Source organism: Euleptes europaea, chromosome 9 (genome assembly GCF_029931775.1).
Source record: "Euleptes europaea isolate rEulEur1 chromosome 9, rEulEur1.hap1, whole genome shotgun sequence".
NCBI lineage: Eukaryota > Metazoa > Chordata > Lepidosauria > Squamata > Sphaerodactylidae > Euleptes > Euleptes europaea.
The window spans coordinates 41679369-41699855 of NC_079320.1; the positions used below are offsets into that span (position 1 = coordinate 41679369).

Genomic DNA, 20487 nt, shown 5'->3' on the forward strand with positions numbered 1-20487 from the left:
AAGTTATGGCGTATGCATGGATATAAGAAAGAAATAGATAAATAAAAATAAATATATACTGTTTTAGAAGGATATGCAGTGAGTAAAATACAAAGAAGTGACCAGATTAAGAATGGGTTAGAGGAAGTTGTGGGGGGGAGTTCAAATTGATATATGTATTTTACTATAAGGATATCCATTTGGCATTCTACTATTATTGTTTATATATGGAAAAATAAGCTAGATGGTATATCGAATGGGATTATTGTATCAACTTTATGGAAAAAGCAATTAAAAAAATTATTTTAAAAAAAGACTAACAACATTTCTGACAGGGTATGAGCTTTCATGAGCCACAGCTCACTTCTTCAGATAACCACAAGAGTTCATCAGGAAAAAACTTTGAACTGAACTGGCTGCTAGCAAAAGCTAAGCTGGACTGGAGCAGGAAAGTGAAACAGTGCTTTCTAACAGTCTGAATTCCAACAATTCTTAGTATGGCGAGGAAGGAAAGTTAATACATTACACCCCTCACCCCTAGCTCATGTAGTCATACCAGAGAGGAGCTGAAGTAAGTTGACAAAATGATGCTTGATGCCTCAGTATCCTGGGCAGCCACTGGCTCAACACTGATGGAAGGTAATGACTGAGATACACACCTCCCCATCGGGTCTACATGTTGTAACACGTGACCATCGAGTAGGTTTGCCAACCTCCAGTTACTAGCTGGAGATCTGCTGTTACAACCAATCTCCAGCCAATAGAGATCAGTTCACCTGGAGAAAATGGCCGCTTTGGCAATTGGAGTCTATGGCATTGAAGTTCCTCCCCTCTCCAAACCCTGCCCTCCTCAGGCTCTGCCTCCAAAACCTCCTGCCGATGGTGAAGAGGACCTGGCAACCCTACCATCATCTCATTATTTAGGATAGTGGTATTGTAGTGTTGGTTACAGTAGCAGGGATCTATGCTGATCTGATCCATAGTTCCTGAAACAGACTGGGTCATCTGAATCATATTCAAGCAGAGGCCTTTGGACTCCACCCATAGCGATTTTACCATCACCAATATTGTGTTGATCCTCAGACAGGTCAGTATGTGTACAGCCCGGGAGAATTGTCAGCCACTTCTTTATTAAGAGGGCTGAGCCAGTTTTTATATATAAAACACCAATTTCAAAAAAAAGAAAAAATTAACTTTACTTGAATAAGCAATCATGGTATAAAAAATAAAAACAATAAAATTTTAACTAATAACATATGAGCAAAATAAAATGAGAATTTAAATGCAATCTTTCCCCCTGCAGAACAGTATAGTTGCAGAAGTTTAATTCCTCTGAATATGAAGGCTCCTGTTATGCACAATGGCTTTAGCCATGATGACCAAAAGGGAACCTCCACATCCAGAGAAAATAGTCCCATTAATACCAGTTTTAGAAGGCAACAATAAAGGATGGCCTTGGCCTCTCTGTCCTGTTTACTGATGCTCAAGGGCAACTTGTTGGCCACTGTGTGAAACAGGATGCTGGACTAGATGGATGGCTGGTCTTGTTCATTCTAAATGGTCAGCTTTCCTCAAACAGTGCAAAGGCTGTGTCTCAGTATTTTTGAGAACACATGCAATATTAATGGCTTCCCTGAACAATACGTGTGCAAATACCAAAATAGCTTGAATGTGAATTGTTGTTTGTCCTGGGTTTTTGACATGGCTGCTGATCAGATTTCCTCTTGATTCATGACACTTGTATGTTAGAGTCTTGTAGACAAAATATTTGGTTGGTTATTTCAAATCAACATGCATCCTATCTCCTTGGCCTTTGTGTAGTCTCTAGTAGTGTATTGTCTCTTTGCCTTGCTTTGGCACAATCCTAAGCAACACTACACCCTTTTAAGTCCCCTTCTGCTGAAGGCAATGGACGTAGGAGGGTGTAACTCTGCCAGGAAATTTAGTGGAACTGCTTCACGGCTTCTTTGGATGCACCATAGGTTCCAGTGAGACTGCCGGTACTCTGGTATAATCTCTGTGAGTGTATAGATTTGGGGGCTTTCATATTTCATGAGGTTTAAATGTATGAGTTCTGCTGCCATCTTACCCTATATGCATATGGAAATTGCCTTTTTACTTAAATCTAGATAAGAGCATGCAGATAAAAATCAGAATTAATGTTGTATAAAGTATTTTTAGATACTAAAAAACTTAAAGATCTGCATACAACAATATTTTAAAGTTTCTGTAAATTCCTATATTGGCGATATTAATAAAATGAAAACATTAAGATCTTTTTAAAGATTCTCAAGTATTTCTTTAATTAATTGTATCACTAACACATCTGGCACAAATAAACCACAATATTTTTCTGCCATATTTATGTATATTAAATGCAGTCTTCTGTGAGACAGATTAGTACAAATGGGATCCCATGAGAAACTTGTGGAAAATTCCCTCACTCTCCTCTGATGCCCAACCCCACTTTCCTGTACTCTTTCCTCCCCACTGCCCCCTCTTCTTCCCATCTTTTTCCTTGCACACCCTACTTCTCCCCCCTTATCCCCAACACTTGTCCCACCTCCCCCTTGTCCTCCCACTGGCTCCTCTTTTCCCAGTCTGCCCTCCCCGCTAGCTCCTTTCCACTCTGCCACCTACTTGTCCCCCTCTTCACAATTCTGTCTGCCCATCTATACCCCTTCATACTACTTTGCCTGCCTGTCTGTTTCCCTCATTACCACTCTGTCCCACTCCCCACCAGTTTGTTCTCCCACCCATCCTTCCCCCAGTGACTAGCTAGCCTGCCCAGCTTCCACTGGCTGATGTGCTCAGCAGCTCCCCCTCCCCTACAGCCTCAAGCAATGGGGGTATAGTCATTCCACCTGCCCTCTACTGCTCCGCCCTCCCACCTGCATGCCCCCTTGCCACTGTGCCTGCCCACCTCTTTCCCATACCCACTTATAGTGCTGCTGCCTCCACTATGAGGCAGTACTTCCAATGGAGGAGCATTGAATGTTCTGCACAGACAAATGCCCCTGGTAGGGGAGATTTAACCCCTCCCTTTTCTCCTGGGTTTCAGATTTTTCTGCAAACCCGGGGAGTCCCCCGTTTGCTGGAAAAGCTCCCTTCTGTCTACATGGCCCCAATGCACAGAGTTAAGTGTCTACAGATGGTGCCATGTTGACTATTACATATACAGATATTTAAAAACAGCTCCTTTTCATTCAGTACCCAGGGCATTTGTGTACTCATATAAAATCTCAAGGTCAGTCAATATGCTAAGCATTTTTCCTGTCCATTTTAAGGTTTCCTCCAAACAACGGTTGATGAATTTTGCTTCTACTATGCAAGAAAAGATGGTGGGTCATGCTTTCCAGATTTTCCAAGAAAACAAGTTCGAGGACCAGCTTCTAACTATTTGGATCAGATGGAAGAATATGGAAAAGTGGAAGAGATCAGCAGGTTCATAAAGATAAATGCTATTTAATCTAAAAAATCTGACAAATGTTTATAGTTTTGCTAGTGAGTTGAGTCAGTCCATGCTTATGCTCTCCAGCTGTGTCATCCAGATGTTACTTTCTCCTGCTGTTGCTATGTGACAGAACTGGATGTCTCCCAGGCAACCTGTAGCTCTGTAGCCTGTTGCCAGCTGGATAAAGGTCTAAAGTCCATTGGCCCAGGGCCGTAACTGGGGTGGGGGAGCAAGGAGGGCAGCCGCCGCCCCTGTGGCATACAAAGAGGGCAGCAGAACTACCCGGCACAGAGGCGCCTGCTCCTCCTGTAGGAGAGGCAGTTCTGCCACTCTCTCGGTATGCCACAGGGGTGGTGGTTGCCCTCCTCTCCCCCCACAGTTAGGGCCCTGCATTGGCCCTCTTCTCCCCCCCCCCAAAAAAAACGTGCCAGACTCTCTAGTCAGTTCCATCAGTCATTTATTCAGACCTTCATACACACAGTGCAGAGAAGCAGTTAACAGCACCCTTCCTGCCTCATGGCTCACAAGTTCCCCTTGCTACTCTGTCAGCCGCCACCCCCCCAAGCAAGCGTCTGGCTGCTTCTTTTAAGCCTTGCCTCAGTGAGCACCCTGGTTTGGCTAGACAGCTTCTCCCTGCTCCCAGCTACTAATTGCTGCTGGCTTGTCTCCCGGGCTCTTAGCCCTCACTGTTTCCACCTGGGGCTTGCCTTTCCTTTCCTGAGCAGGCCTTTCACTTCCAGCCATGCCTCAGGGCTTTCTTCACAAGGTGTACCTTCTGACCTCAGGTAAGTGGGTTCCCTTTCTGGCCTGACCCTGTCACATGGTAACATTCCATTCTTTTTTAATGTATCAAATTCTTGTGTAATACATAGTTTACTAATGATTCATTGTATTAACACTGGATCAAATATATTGTAGATCTGTTATCTGAAATATTATCTAAATTGGATTGTTGATGATCTGAATTGTTTTCATTCTTTTGTGACCAACACCCCTGCCCTCCCCACATTCCAGGTTAGGATGGTGGAGCTCAAAACTAGCCCTGGAGACAGGTCAAGCCATCAGCTTTGACCCTATCTTTAGTACAGTAACAAAATGCTTTTTTTGTGAACTGGATGGAATGGCTCTCTTGTGTTTTCAATAGTCTATGTTTTCATTACTGCCTATAATGCATCTGTTAATATGAATGAGAGGAACTGGATATTGTTATCTGTTCTGATTTCTTGAAAAACTGACTCGTTTTTTTCAAAGAGCAATTTGAATCATCTTCAAATGAAAGCAAGAATCGTTTTTGTTTTTTGCTTATTTTTTAGGAAACACAAACACAGTTGTTTTTGTATTCACGAGGTTATAAGTGGTCTGAGGCAACCTGTTGGAGCAGTACACTGCGGAGATGGATCACAGCGCCTGTTCATCCTGGAGAAGGAAGGATATGTAAAGATTTTCACACCTGAAGGAGATATAGTCAAAGAACCATTTCTGGATATACACAAACTTGTTCAAAGTGGAATCAAGGTTGGAATTCCTTTTTTTTTTGCCATTAACTGTCCATTTGTACTTTTACCTAATTCAGTATTACTTCATTATAGCTTCAAGGTTTCCAGGAAAACACTTCATTTTAATTTTATATTTGAAAGAAGAAAATACTAAGCAAATATTTTTAAAAGGGTAATTGCAGATAACTAAGCAACAAGACACCTAGGAGCCCCGTGGCGCAGAGTGGTAAAGCTGCAGTACTGAGGTCAAAAGCTCTGCTCACAACCTGAGTTTGATCCCGACAGAATTTGGTTTCAGGTAGCCGGCTCAAGGTTGACTCAGCTTTCCATCCTTCCGAGGCCGGTAAAATGGGTACCCAGCTTGCTGGGGGTAAAGGGAAGATGACTGGGGAAGGCACTGGCAAACCACCCCCGTAAACAAAGTCTGCCTAGGAAACGTCGGGATGTGACGTCACCCTATGGGTCAGGAATGACCCAGTGCTTGCACAGGGGACCTTTACCTTTACCTAAGCAACAAGACTAATGGTGTATCTGCACATGGTCCAGCCAGTCATGCTGAAGCTAAACAAGTTCAGGCCTAGTCAGAAAGAAAAGGTGGGATATAAATGCAGTGAAATAAAAAAAATAAGAAAAACATCATAGCCCCTATCTAAAGAAAGCTAGTCATGTTTAAGCATATTTGGACTTAAATTCTATCAGCTAGCTCTTAATTTTAAAAGGTTCAATTCGCTATAATTTGGGGCACACCAGAAGAGGTGGTCCTGCAAGTATGAGGGCATGAAAAGCTTTAAAGGTTGATATCCAGTGCCGTGAATTGAAGTTGGAAACCAACCTATGCCATGATCTCAGGATGGGAGTAATTTGTGCAGAGTGACCGTCTCCAGACAACAGTTGAACAGCCGCATTCTGAACCAAGAGTGCCTCCCTACACCCTGTACAAACCACTTCTGCAGGTCATTTTAAAAAGTAACAGGGTACAAATAGGAACAAACAGTATCTTGCCAGAATTTCACTGCAGGAGGATATGCTGGATAAATCCCTCTGACACTGCCTTCTGGCACCATCCAACAGCATCACCGTGGTGGCAGTGGCAAAGAAATAAAGGCTCAAGCCAGAATTGGCTGACTGACAGCTCCAGCTTGGAAGACATGGTCACCTCTGGCCAATGGTTCCAGTCACCTGACAAACTTGTGAGGGCAACGTATAGACATTATAGTGTAGGGAGGCTTCAACAGCAATTCCAGGGGTAGGGAGGGGAGAAACAAGCAAAAAACAGCAAACCAACATCTCAGAGGCACGGCCCAATCATCACAGCCACCTAAAAAGCCCATAAGGGCAACAAACAAATAGTACAAGAGTATTCTGAATGCATATTATATGGGATTCAACTGGGGAAATTTCATTTTGCCTGCAAAAACGTTAGTGTCATCTGTGGATGGTTGAAACTTCCATTGAGTTTAATGAAAAGATTGCGGATGAATTAAATGGAAACTGAGCAGTGACATTATTCCTCAGTATGTTAACTTCTGTTGCATTGTGAGAAAAATATCCAAAGTATACAGTTAAGGAACAGTGCATAGCAATTATGTATTATCCAGACTTTTAATTGTATTATATTTCATATTATGAAATAAATCATTATTTTTAAATGCAATTGTAACTACCAAATACATTGTCCAAAACAGTTAAATTGTGTAACAACCTGAAATCTAAAGAGGTTTAAACATGAAATGACAAGGGGTTTTTTGGTCGACATAGATTACATTACAGATTAGTAACTGAGACCAAACCATATTTATTTGCATCTTCATTATAATCTGCTCTTTCTTACTGGAATCATATGGTTATGTACAATACTAGTCCTGTAATAGGGAATTCAAACATCTTATGTGTCTTAGGGTTTCAGCTTTCCTGTAGGTGAAAAAGGAAGCCTCTAACCACCAACAAAGGTTATGCTGGGGTACATGGGTCCTGAATGCATAAAAAGTATATAAGATGGGGTTGTAGTATAGAAATTGGGCAAGGTTGAGTGAAAAAGCTGTTTGGGTCCAACCCTTAATGAGCAGGCCTCTCTGACTCCAAAATTCTCTTATCTGTGGTGTCTGCCTGAGTAATTGTGGATAATGAAGGAATCTTCTGTAGCTGCTGTTCACTATCATGCCATTTTTTAAGAGTTTGGGTGGTCCAAGGTCTATTAGCTGAGTGTGATCCTACATTCTGACAATCTTCCCCCTTCTGTTGGCCACTGTATCTTGCTCCAGAGCTCAGTCTAGATATTGTTAGGGTCCATGCTCCCAGTAATTCAAATTACAAGTTTGGGTGGTCCAAGGTCTATTAGCTGAGTATTGATCCTACATGCTGACAATCTGCCCCCTTCTGTTGGCCATTGTATCTTGCTCCAGCTCAGCCTAGATATTGGTAGGGTCCATGCTCCCAGTCATTAAAATAAGTCAATTATAAAATATTATTTGAAACATAATGAAAAATTACAGCTCCAGCTATCGGTGTGCTTAGACTTGAGTAACTGTATAAGATTGTACTGTTATTCTGCTATCTAGAGGCATGTGCATACACTGTATGCATCCACCTAGGTTTTCCTTCAAAATTACTTCTGCTGCCTAATCTTCAGACTGTTTCCAGCAAAATATTTGGGAAGTTTGGTGTGAGAACTACTTAAGGGGGAATGTGTCTAATATGTGCAGTATTTTCCCCTTTGTTTTTGTTTAGCAGCTCTGTCCACAAATGTTTTCTGAACTCAAGTTGGTGGGATGCGTTGTTTCAAGGACATTCCTCCAAATAACTGTAGTAGGACAGTGCATGTGTTTTAATTTCCCCTCAACAGACTTCTGCAGTTTTTGTAAAACATGAAATTCTTGCAAAAATATATGTTGTGTGTTGTGTGTGGGCATTGAGAAAATATAGGCAGATATACATTTATCATTTGCATGTCCTGCAGTATTATACATTTTGCTGCAGCAGCCCAAGGTGATATTGCTTCCCATTAGTGCAGTCCTCTTTCAGTCTTTATGTTCTATTTTAAAGAAACTGAAATGCATAAAGCGAACTGACCTCAGTGGATAAGAACTGTTATATATGATGGGTTTCTTGTACTGTAAACTGAGTTTTTTCTTGCTTTTGCAGTTAAAATTGGTGTGTTATTTTATTGTTTTATGTTGTTAGGATAATTTGATTAGACAAGGATACTAAGATCTGCAAAACGAGCATATTATAAGGCAAGCTGTTCTGCTTCCTATTAGAAGGAGAGTATAGCTCAAAACGTTTGTCTTTGAAGCTTACAAAGCTATAGTATCAAAGTTATATTGTATTTAGAGCAACCATTTAAGTATTGATAGTAGTGTTTTAATAATAAATCTAATGAAAACATCATGATAAAAGCACAAAGCCTCTGAGGAAAAGGAAAGAGCCCCCTCCCCATGAAAGAGAAAACATATGTCAGGGAAATGGTATTGAAGATAGACTGTTAAGAATATATGAGCTAGACTCCTTGACCTCAGCCACCCTCTGCTCCCCTCCAGGCTATGAATTGTTTTTGCTTGTCACAATGGCTTAAATTTTAATAGAAAGTTTCCCTAAATCTTGAACCACATCTGCTTCTTTATTTCACTGAAGAGTCAAATCCCTCATTGAGGCCAGCTATATGTGCTTTTGCATTTCCACTTTTTTTTTTAAAAAAAGTACAATATTCTTCTATGATTCCTTTTGTAATCATTTCAGTAGTCCACAGGTTGCCACAGTTACAGCAAATTGCCGATAAATACGTAGGTTCTTAAGCATTTCAGCTACATATTGTCCATTTGCTTCTTTCTGTTCCTGTAACACATTCATATTTGGGTATATGCAGCTCTCCAGGTGTGTTTAACAGACTTCAAAGAGTTTCTGGAATTGCATGGTATGAGTACAGTAGTTTGGATAGGGATAAGAAGGGTGTCAGACTCATTTGTTACGAGGGCTGGATATGACATAAACGCCACTTGGTTGGGCCGGCCCATGCCTCACCAGACCAGATCGGGACTTGGGGCCGGGGGGGGAGAGGCTGCCTCAGCTGGCTTGCAGGCCGGATAAGAGCTCTCAGGCGGCCAGATCTGGCCCACAGGCCACATGTTTGACACCCCTGGTCTAGACCAGAGCTTCTCAAAGTGTGGGTCGCAACCCCAAATGGGGTCGCGTCATTGAATCTTGGGGTCGTGAAAAAGTCGCCAGCCACGCCCCCCCAGCCCCTCTCGCTGAGCTCTCCCTGTAGACCAGGGGTGTCAATCATAGGGCCCGGGCCGGATCAGGCCCAAAGAGGGCTTTTATGTGGCCCATGGAAGCAAGGCGCCCCCCTCTCCCCCAATCCGGGCTGGAGCGTGCAAGCTGCCCCAAGCCTGCAAACAGCTTGGTTTACACGCTCCAGCCCAGAGAGGGGAGCTGGCTGTGCTGGGGGAGGGAGAGACCTTCCCAAGCTGCTGTGTGCACCGCCAGGGCTGAATAGAGCATGCGGCCCGCCAGCACAACTAGGTTGCACGTGGTTCCGCGCTTCACAGTTGCAGGGTGGCTGGGCCACCTGGGTGCAGTGTAGTAGAGCCAGTGCGGGACCCAGCTCCCTGCGCAAGCCCCCAAGGCAAGGAGCTGTCATCCAGCCGCGTGGCGTGGCTGCCTTTGAGTTGCTGCTTATCGCCAGCCCTGTCGCCTCCTTGCTCTTAGGGACAGCTGCAAAATTGGGTCCCTCCTGGCCTCCTCCCCCCTGGCAGTGAGTAGGGGGTGGAGGGCAGGCATGCTTTGGCATCCCTGCATCTGGTGCTGGACCTGGAATGCGATTATTGGGGGGGGGGATTCAAGGGTTCTTAGCCAAGGGATATTTCTCTCTCACACTCCTCGTCTCTCTATTTTTCTCTCCCTTCTTTCCTTCCTTTCTTTTCTCCTCCTCTCTCTGTCCTCTCTTTCTCCCTGGTTCTCTTTCTTCCCCCCGTCCCCACTCTCTGGTGCTTTCTTTCTTTCTCTGCCCCCCTCTAGTTCATTCATTTGTTCTCTCTCTCTCTCTCTTCCCCACCCCCGTTCTCTCTTTCTTTCTCTTTCTCGTTATCTTTCTCTCCCTTTCTTTTTTATTTCTTTCTCTCTTTGTCCCACTTTCTCTCTCTCCCTCTTTCTTCCCCCTTCTCTCTCTGTGTTTCTCTCTCCCTCGCTCTCTCTCAGTATCTGTCTGCCTGTCTATCTATCTATTTCTCTCTTTGGTTCTCCCTTTCTTGGGATGTACTGAAACAAATGACAGGATTGTCCATTAGAAGCAATGGGAGAGGCTGCACAGCCCATTGAAAATAATGGGAATCTGGATTGCCAATTGACTTGCATGGGCTCCATTGAAATACATTACAGCACAAAAAGAGTTGCAAAGAAATAGTGGAATGGAATTTCCAGTAAGGTCTCTAAGCCCAGATACGCTACTCTGGGACTGGAAGGACAGCCCCTGGAACTAGCAGAAGTGTTCTGGGACTGGATTGACAGCATCCAGAGTGGAATGAGGACCCCTGGGACTTGCACAAGTGTTCTGGGACTGGAATGACAGCCAGGGTGCAATCCGGTTTGTCTCCAGGCTGGGAACTGATTCCCTTCCTGATTGTTGCAGATGAAACCTAAGCTAAAGGCACAGGTGCTGGGCAGGCTGGAGTTTCTCCTGGTCATTTGGCAACCCGAGTGTAAAGTTGTATGGGCTGCCAGGCAGAGCTTTGTCTTGCTGCAGAGCACTCTGTTTGTATTTGGGGAGGGGGAATAGAGCTGCCTCCATGTGTACCCCCCAAGACTGTCTGAGAAAGGTGGGTACCTGTCCTCTGGGTCTTCACTTACTTGGTGTTGCTTGGTGTTGAAAGATAACTGAATCCCCCCCTTCTCTGAGGCAAAAACGCGGCCCTGGTGAGCATCTGCCCTCCTGAAGCGAATCTTTCTCATGGGAAATGGGATTCCTTTGGAGCAGGAGGAGGTGGTGGGAATACAGTGAGGCCCTCCTTTGGCAAATGGGGGTGGGTGGGGTGGAAGTGTTACACAGCATAGGATTTCTGTGGGGCCGGTAAGGCATGTCTCCTGATTTGTAACTTTTTCAGCCCCCTCTCTTGAGTGGACAGATCAGGAGAATCCCAAATGGAGAATGTGGGTGTGGGGGGAAAGGTGGGGGGGACTTTTTCCCCCCAGGAAGAGCTGCTCAGAGCAAGAGGCCAGATGCCTTAACTGGAGTGGGTGGGGACTCTTTTGAGGGGGGGAGAGAGATTCTCAGATGACTGCAGCCTGTTAGGCAGGGTGTGCATACTCCTGCCAATGTCTTTCATCTGAACCACATTTTTCAGGAGGATGCTTTTAATTAAAAAAGGGATATTGTTGTGATTTTCATGATGGTTGATATATGGCTGGTATAGGAAAAACCCCTCCTTGCCCAATGTTGCAGTCACAGTCTAAATTGGACCTCCCCAATGGATCCAAAGTGAGAAGGTGTGGCTTCTCATCTGGACTCTTCCACTTGTTTTGTGGCTGACAGGTCTGTTGCTGGCTTCAAGGTGAGCGTTGCCTTCTTGCCAACTTTCCTGGGGATGGACCCTGAGTCCATAGCTCCTGTTTGCCACAGGGGTACCTTTCCCCAGTGAAACCCAAGAATGCTTTCTGTGAATGTTCAAGGTGCTAGTTTTGACCTTTAAAGCCTTACACCAGGTGTGTTAAACATAAGGCCCGTGGGCCAGCTCTGAGTCCTTGAGAGATCTTATCTGGCCTGCGAGCCACCCCCCCCCCCCACACACACACACACACTCTTGATCTGGGCTGGCGAGGCATGGCCCGGCCCGACCAAGTGATGTTTATGTTATAGCCAGTCCTCATAACAATTGAGTTTGACACCCTTGAGCCAGCTGAAGAACGCAAAAGATGGTGATTACTGATTGTGTGGAACAGCCGAATATTAAACAGCCCCGCACACATACACCCTCAGTCACTAAGCACTACGAAGGGCAGGTTGTAACTTTTTTTCTGCAGTATAAACACTTTTCAGGTGCAGTCTCAGTAGGAAAAAATCCATCCTTTAATAAATGGTATAATTATAGGTACACCAATGAATTGTTTTAAAATAAATTTCTTTATGATTTATTATCAGTAAATGTTTGGTCTGTATACCAATTTTATATTCCTATATCCCCAGCGGGGTCCCCTAAAAATTTCTTGGGGTTGCGAGTGGAAAAAGTTTGAGAAGCTCTGGTCTAGACAAATGAGGGACACTTCATGAAGGATTTTCCCCTCCATCTTTAGCAAGGAAGAAAATCCCAGGCAGATGCAGTGGACATGCATCATGGTTCCTTACCATATTTCAAGTTGACAGATATGTGCCTTTTTTTCAAGCTTTACTGTATTCATCACATGGGCTTGCAATAAGTATGGAATAGACTTATGTGCCATGTAAAGTGACTCCAGGAGCCCCGTGGCGCAGAGTGGTAAGCTGCAGTACTGCAGTCCAAGCTCTGCTCACGACCTGAGCTTGATCCTGACGGAAGTTGGTTTCAAGGTTGACTCAGCCTTCCATCCTTCCGAAGTCGGTAAAATGAGCTTGCTGGGGGTAAAGGGAAGATGACTGGGGAAGGCACTGGCAAACCACCCCGTAAACAAAGTCTGCATAGGAAACATTGGGATGTGACGTCAGTCCATGGGTCAGGAATGACCTGGCGCTTGCACAGGGGACCTTTACCTTTATAAAGTGACCCTGAATGTTTGGCAGCAGACCTAAAACTGAAGCATATGATAGTGGCTGGGCTCAGTGCATCCTCGCCTGTCTTCCTTAGGAAACAATGGAAGACTTTCTTCCTTGCTGACCATCAGGAGCCAGTCACAACCTGCCTGGTCATTGCTTCCAAAGAAGTGGCTGTCTGTGCCTTTTTATATGGTGTCGTGATGGCACTGCTCCGCCCCAAGACAACGTGTTCACACCACTTGTACTTTCACTGTGGGAAAGGATGGGCCATGCTGATACTCACCCCCAGTGACTTTGCTGTTAATTACACCATTCAGCAGAGGACCTAACTGCATTTTACATGTAGAGATATATGTAATATTGCTGGTGTTGTTGCAGCTGGTGCAGCTTGAGGAGAAGGTGATTTTTACTGGAGGACTAGGTGGTGTATGTAACCATGTTCCCACAAGCTTTTTTTCCTGCACAAATTACTCCAAACTATTGTTTATACCCTACCTTACAGGTTTCTAGGTGTGTGTTTGTCTAAATTTTTTACTGGATGGTAGGACCCCCTCCTTGAGCTCCAAATTTGGCATTATACTCTAGTTTATCTTTGTAACTGTGTACCTGGAGTTGGGGGGGAGAGCAACTTTCCTGAACTGCTTCTCTGCTCAAAATATCCCTATCCAAGAGCTAATTTTCTTTACAAAAAGCGAGCATTCTGTGTTCCCATTACATTTATTTTTGTAAAGTGTAGTTTGCCCTGGGATCAAATAATTCATAGACTGAATCATAGAATCGTAGAGTTGGAAGGGGCCATACAGGCCGTCTAGTCCAACCCCCTGCTCAATGCAGGATCAGCCTACAGCACCCCTGACAAGTGTTTATCCAGCCTCTGCTTAATGACTGCCAGTGAGGGGGAGCTCACCACCTCCCTAGGTAGATGATTTCACTGTTAAACAGCTCTTACTGTAAAAAAAAACTTTCCCCTAATATCAACGTGCAGAGAAATATTGATCAACGTTTTCCCTAATATCCAGCCGGAACCTCTCCTCCTGCAATTTAAACCCATTATTGTGAGTCCTATCTTCTTCTGCCAATAGAAACAGCTCCCTGCCCTCCTCTAAGTGACAGCTCTTCAAATACTTGAAGAGAGCAATCATCCCCCCTCAACCTCCTTTTCTCCAGACTAAACATTCCCAACTCCCTCAGCCTTTCCTCATAGGGCTTGGTCTCCAGGCCCCTGATCATCCTTATTGCTCTCCTCTGCACCCGCTCCATTCTGTATACAATACATCTACAATTATGTCATTCTTAGAATCAAGATACCTGTGCAAACCCTGTATCACAAAATATAGCAACCTATCAGTGGTTTCATGTACTTATTGCTCCTTTGAAGGAAATATCTGATCCTAATTAAGTTGGGATAAGTTAAAAATGTTACCCTGTCAGTTATCAGTAGCATTCATTCAAGTTACATAGAGACCTAAACATTTGAACAAGATAACTGTAACTTACTTCAGCAGTTGTAGGACATTGTAGTAGCAGGTTGTTTACACTAAAGACATCGTAATATCCATTGGTTTTGAGCCCTTTGTCCTAGGCTCAAGGAATCTAGATACTTTTACATGTGCCTGTGAAGGTTGTAATGTTCCTTGAGGGGAATCCCATGGTGCCAATTAACAGAGCTTGCTCCAAAACAAGTCTGTGTTTGGAAAGCATAGTTTTCATTGTGGGTGTTCCTTGAAATTGTAAGCCTTATACCCTATTATTATGGAGATGTGTGTAGTATGATGAAGAGTGCCAGCTTCTTTTCCATGCACTGTATGAATTAAAGCTGTATCCCACACACAGTGCTAGTGAAAGCCAGTGTGGTGTAGTGGTTAAGAGCAGCGGGCTCTAATCTGGAGAACCAGGTTCAATTCCTAACTTCTCCACATGAAGCCTGCTGTGTCACCTTGGGCCAGTCACACTTCTTTCAGAACTCTCTCAGACCAACCTTCCTTAGAAAGTGCCTGTTGGAAGAGGGGAAGGTGATTGTAAGCCGCTTTGAGATTCCATACGGTAGAGAAAAGCAGGGTATAAAAACCAACTCTTCTTATTCCTCTTCCTCTTCTTCCTCTTCCTCTTCCTCTTTATTTCAATATCTTTGTGAGCATTCTTCCGTTTAAAATGTCTTCTTTTGATATGCCATTTGTTGTAAGCTGAGAAATTCCTTTTAATTCAAAATTTTTCAAACCCCATTAAATGACATGGCATTAAGTAAAGAAAAGGCACAAAGATGTTCTCTGGAAACTGACCACATTTTCTGTACCTGATCACAAATCTAGAGAAGAACGATGAAAAAATTCTTACTGTTCGGCAAGACAATTTCAGATAGCCCCTTTCACACAATCACAGCTAGACACATACGTATCCAGACTGTGACATCTGCTTCTCCATGATAAGATTTCACATAGGTGTGATATGTGAATACTTGAACCATGTGGATGGCGCCAGTTATGTGAATCTCTTCCATCCAATCATCATGCAGGAGACCCCCAGGGAAGCAGTTGCAATATTACTTTGGACCACATAGCCAAATTAAAAAGGTAAAGGTAAAGGTCCCCTGTGCAAGCACCGGGTCATTCCCGACCCATGGGGTGACGTCACATCCTGACGTTTCATAGGCAGACTGTTTTCGTGGTGGTTTGCCAGTGCCTTCTCCAGTCATCCTCCCTTTACCCCCAGCAAGCTGGGTACTCGTTTTACCGACTTCGGAAGGATGGAAGGCTGAGTCAACCTTGAGCCAGGTAACTGAAACCAGGTAACTGTTTCCCAACTGTTGGGATCAAACTCAGGTCGTGAACAGAGCTTGGACTGCAGTACTGCAGCTTACCACTCTGCACCATGGGGCTCTTCTTACATAGCCAAATTACCTAGTGATTATTACACAGCTGCACTAATAAGCTGCTTCTTATCAAAGGTACTGATATTCAAGTGTCCTGAGGCTGGTACTGTTATTTATTACCACTGCCTGGCCCTGATAGAGGCTGCCATCACCTGTTTTCTGCATCTCTGTGTCCAGAAGGTCCCTGACATCTCCAGTCAAAAAGATCAGATAGGAGGTGATGTGCCTGCTGCTAGTCAGCACAGACAGTACTGACCTGAATAAAACAGTAGTCTGAGAGAATATAAGGCAGCTTCATGTAAGATGTCATCAGGTGACCAGCAACTTCTCCTCCCTGCCTGGACTGGATATTGGCTGCTGCTTCCCACCATTGTCCAACTGCCCACTAGCTCACCCCTCCCCCAAGCAGAGGCTCTTACCTCCATCTGTGTTGGATATTAGTATTTGCACCCCCACAACTGTTGGCTGCTTGCTCACTCTTCTTGGTGGGTAGCAGCAGCCATCTCTGCAGCCCTCTCTTTCTGGAAAATAGTTCATGTATAGGGTCGTGCAAAAAAATTCAGTAAATTTCGGGTTTGGGTTTATTGGGCCTGATTTTTTCAGTAAACCCGGAATAACCAAATACCCATACCAGTAAAGGGGTATTTTGGCTTTATTTTCAGGTTTACTGAAAAAAATCAGGTCCATTATAGTTTATGGGGATTTATTTCAAAGCTCCTGTAGGGGCATTTTTGGAGATAGAGCATAGCTGCAAGGGACTCTCCTTAGACAGACACCGAAGTTTGGTGAACGTTGGGTCAGGGGGTCCAATTTTATGGGCCCGCAAAGGGGTCACCCCATCCTCCAGGCTGTCCATCAGATTTCAGGTTCAGAAGTTCAGTGTTGCTGAGGACTGGCAGAAAGAGCCAATTGGCAGGCTGGCACCTCCAAGTCTGAGGGCTCCCTTTGTATCTGGGGCGTATAGCATGTTGTCCATGCAAATTAGCTTTCAAACTGAGGAAAACGGCTTAAATGCAAGAAAAATAAGACATGGAAAACATTTCTTTTGGTGGCAAATGACATCCTGTGAAGTCTTTTATTATAGTAATCAAAAATCTGATTTCAAGAGATGGTCACAGGGTGGGGGAACAAAGCCTTTACTTGGGGCGACCTTCAGTTTGAGAGCAGGTTTTTTTGGGGGGGTTTGATATCGGAGCCAGCCGAAGTCCATGCCAAGGCAGCTCTTGTGAAGGAGATTGCTCATCCATGTGCGTGAGCAGTCTTCTTCAAAAGCCCAATAAGTAGCTGTAGAAGCGGCCGTTTTTTATTTGGAGGGTATATCCCTCCAGATGGGACTGGGTGAGGAGCCCCATCATTTAAAATGACCCTTCCAGACTAGTTGGGTCTGACCAAGCTGGCTCCTATTACACAACCCCTATCTCAAAAGGGCCGCAACTATGGGGCCCTAACAAAACCAGTCAAAGATAGAAAAATGGGAGAAAGCACAGAGCTGTGCATTTGAGCAAAGGTGAATAGCTGAAAAAGGTGAATAGCTGAATATCTATTTGGCTTTTTCGGAAATCGCCTATTCGGCTTTGGGCAGATTCCCAGGTTTTGGAATTCGGTCAACCCAAAACCTGAATATTGCAAAAATGGCTAATTTCGGGTTTATTTTCAGTTCGGATATATCGATATGCACAACCGTACTCACATATATCATCACTTGCACGCATGTTTGCTTGTTTGGAGGAGGATCAGGCAGTTAGCTAGCTGCAACTAGCAGAGGAGCAGTTGTCATATCTGTGCTGAGTGGTAGATGGAGCGGGTTATGTGGAGGAGTGCATGGAGGATAGGCAGTGGTAGGCACCCATGGTATCTGTCCTGCAGTTTGTCCTGTGGGTAGATAAGATACAGGGTAAGGAAAGAGGCACAGTTAGTGGGGGAGTCATTAACAGCATGTTGCCAAGGGCCCCCAGCACCTGGAACAAGCTGTAAAGGGCCTTTTGTATTCACCCTATGATTCCAGCTCTGACCTCTTCCTCATAATTCATAGACAGAGCCCTACCTGGATAGAACTGAATTTTTGAAATGCAAAACCTTCTTGACAAATGATTCACCTTCCTGCTGATCCTTTCTCTCCATTAAAATGAGATGATATTCTCTGTCATGAATTACGTAAAGTCTTGTTTTCTTTTAAAAAATGAGTCTTTTTCCCCCTTCCTATAGTTGAAATAAGTTAAAATATAAATACTGCTTGAAGGGAAAGCTGAAACCAGTTAGTCAACGGCATATGTGTCTGTTTACTACCATATAATCCCATATTCCCTATTTCTTTTGAAAAATTATTTCATAAATGTCCATTAAAACAATATTCCTTGTTATATTTAATTTGGATAAAGGAGTACATGATCAGAGGATCAACACAGAAGTAGTTTAACCATTTGTTTTTAATTTAAAATAGATATATTTGAAACCTTGATCTGTATCCCTCAGCTAGGAACAAAATTCAGAAGCTGAATTGCAGTTTTAAGTGATGCTAACTAATCATCAGTTACATGCTAAATGGCCTCAATAAGAATAGAAGTAATAAATTAACTTTCAAACAGTGTTACTGAAGACAATTCTAAAGCAAACTAGTAGCACAGGATATACCAGTCTATGTACTTCCAGTAGGTAGGCAGTCAGTTCAGGGGGTTAGGGATGGAGCCCTCTGGTTTTATTTATTAATTTGGAAATGTTATGTGCCGCCTCTTCAGAGAAGAGAAGCAGCTTCAAAATAAAATATAATAAAAACATAGCACAATAAAATTTAGCAATTTAAAAACCCAGCCAGGGCATAAAACAATAAACATTTTAAAATGCCTCATAAAACAATTTTAGGCTGAAATGCAAACTATAAAAATGTTAAACCTTAATCCCATAACTCAAGGCCTATGTAAAAATAAACATTTTGTCCTAGCCCCTAAAAGAGTGTAGGATAAGTGTTAGCTGAGCCTGAAAGGGATGGGCATTTTACAAGCAAGATGCCACCACTGAAAAAGCCCTGTCTGAAATGATGTACGCTTTATCATTGGCTGATTTTTAACATTGTAAGAATGTTAGGATTGCCTATCTGATATGACTTCATCCTATTTCACTTCTGATAATGCCAGAAAGAGTAAAGATCACAAAAGAAAGAACAAACAGTTATTTCCTGTGCCAGAGTTCCCACACAACTCTTGGAAGTGGAGAACAATGACATGGGAAGTGACCTGGTCAGTTTCTCCTCCTAATAGTACCAGTAGTTAGCCTCCTTCACATTTAAGAACCAACCCACAAAAGAGCATTACTACTGTCAAAGTGTGATAGAAATCAACTTCTTCTATCCATGCTGTATGGATGAGGGGTCTCCTAACTTTCTTGTTATGGAGTGACAGAGGGCTGCAGAGACCCAGCCTGCGTGTTAATTGTCCCATTCACTCCTTATTCAGATCCTAGTCAGGGTCCTATCTGAGTGCCCCAGGTTTGCCCCTAAGGTGCCTATAATTTTCAAATGACAATCAGAAGATAAGCTTCAATCATACCATCAGCTGTTTACAGTACACCTGCAGAATATCAGCCTTTCTGCCACAGATTTGTGCTGAAGTTCAATTTGAATACTGTTCATGGATTCATGGACTTCATTTCTGTAATTTGAGGTTGGAACTAGATGAATGTGTTGATGCTGAAAATGGCATCCCCATATTGAGTCCCCTCTTTGTCTTGTAATGACATGACATGCTATTTCCCTGCCCCTCCCTCAGCCCTAGCCAGTAACACTGATTGGGGCAGGGGGGGGGAACACATGGTATAATTATGTCATGGAGCTGGAACTTAACATGGAGTTACCGTTTTGGGTGGCAACCCAGTGTATGTCACCATAACTATTTCAGCCTGGAATTACTATGTGTAACCAATTTTTTAAAAATATATCCCTTCATCTAAATATACCTTTTTAAAAATATACTGCTTTCAAAAAATACTTTAGATGTTTATTACTTTTATGCAATAGTGCAGTAAAAATTTTCTGAAGAACTGAAAGCATTTAACTAGGGCCATGAGAGCTCCATTTAACAATTCAGGCACAAGAAGCCTGTTAACGTGCCTTGCCTCCTATTTCTCAATATTGCAGGACCTGATTTCATGCTGGTAAGGAGGAAGGACTTAGCCACGTGGCACAGTACATACTCATTGTCTCATTTGAATTTGGCTGTCAACCACAATGCATGCAGTGTTAGCACAACAGAGATCCGGGGACTGGATGCAACATTAGCATGCTAGCGCGCACAGAAGCAAAGAGCCCAATTTAAAGAATATGCTGGATGCATGCAACAGTTGTAAGTTGTTCTTGCCTTCCTTCCTTCCTTAAATCAAGCCTGAGACTCTGCCCATGTGATGACAAATCCTAACTTTGGGTTGGATCCAATTCTGTTCTTACTCAGGTGGCAGGCACTTCAATTGGTACAGGGAGGGGGGTGATATCAGCGGATTCCCCCTGCAGGCCTCTGTACCATATGCCACCCTATTCTAGAGCATTCCCCTCTCCTGACAGTCAGCTTTTCAAAAGGCATTGGGGACTGTACAGGGAAGAGGAATGTGGGAAAGCCGCATTTCACAAGTGGTGTAGAACTCCATTCATGATTCACTCATGGTTCATTGAATCTAAGCCTTTATAAGGTTTCTGACTTTATGGGTTTATTATGCTTGTGAATTCACAACAAAGAATGGTGCAGAATGGAGAGGTAAGATTAAACTTCTGCTGGACAGGAAGCAGGTCTCTTCCTGGATAGGTAGAAATTCAGAAAACAAAAGAAGAGTTCATCACATCGAAGGAAGACAAAGGCGTGTTTAACAAGGTTCATAACAATAATGAATAAGTTCTGAAAAAGAACAGCAAATGTTTTCTAAAATTCTGGGGTACATGTTGTTCCAAAGTTCCAACGTGAAACGATGAAATTACTTGAGACAGTTTGTA

General features: G+C 43.5%; 1 protein-coding gene across 1 annotated transcript in view; it reads left to right on the forward strand.

Annotated features, from left to right (window-relative positions):
• HHIP (hedgehog interacting protein) overlaps window positions 1-20487 on the forward strand; it is a 106945-nt gene that overhangs the window by 26787 nt on the left and 59671 nt on the right. Inside the window, exons 3-4 of the mRNA XM_056855354.1 lie at window positions 3267-3423; window positions 4747-4948. Coding sequence (XP_056711332.1) covers window positions 3267-3423; window positions 4747-4948 — 359 coding nt within the window. The remainder of the gene's footprint in view (window positions 1-3266; window positions 3424-4746; window positions 4949-20487) is intronic.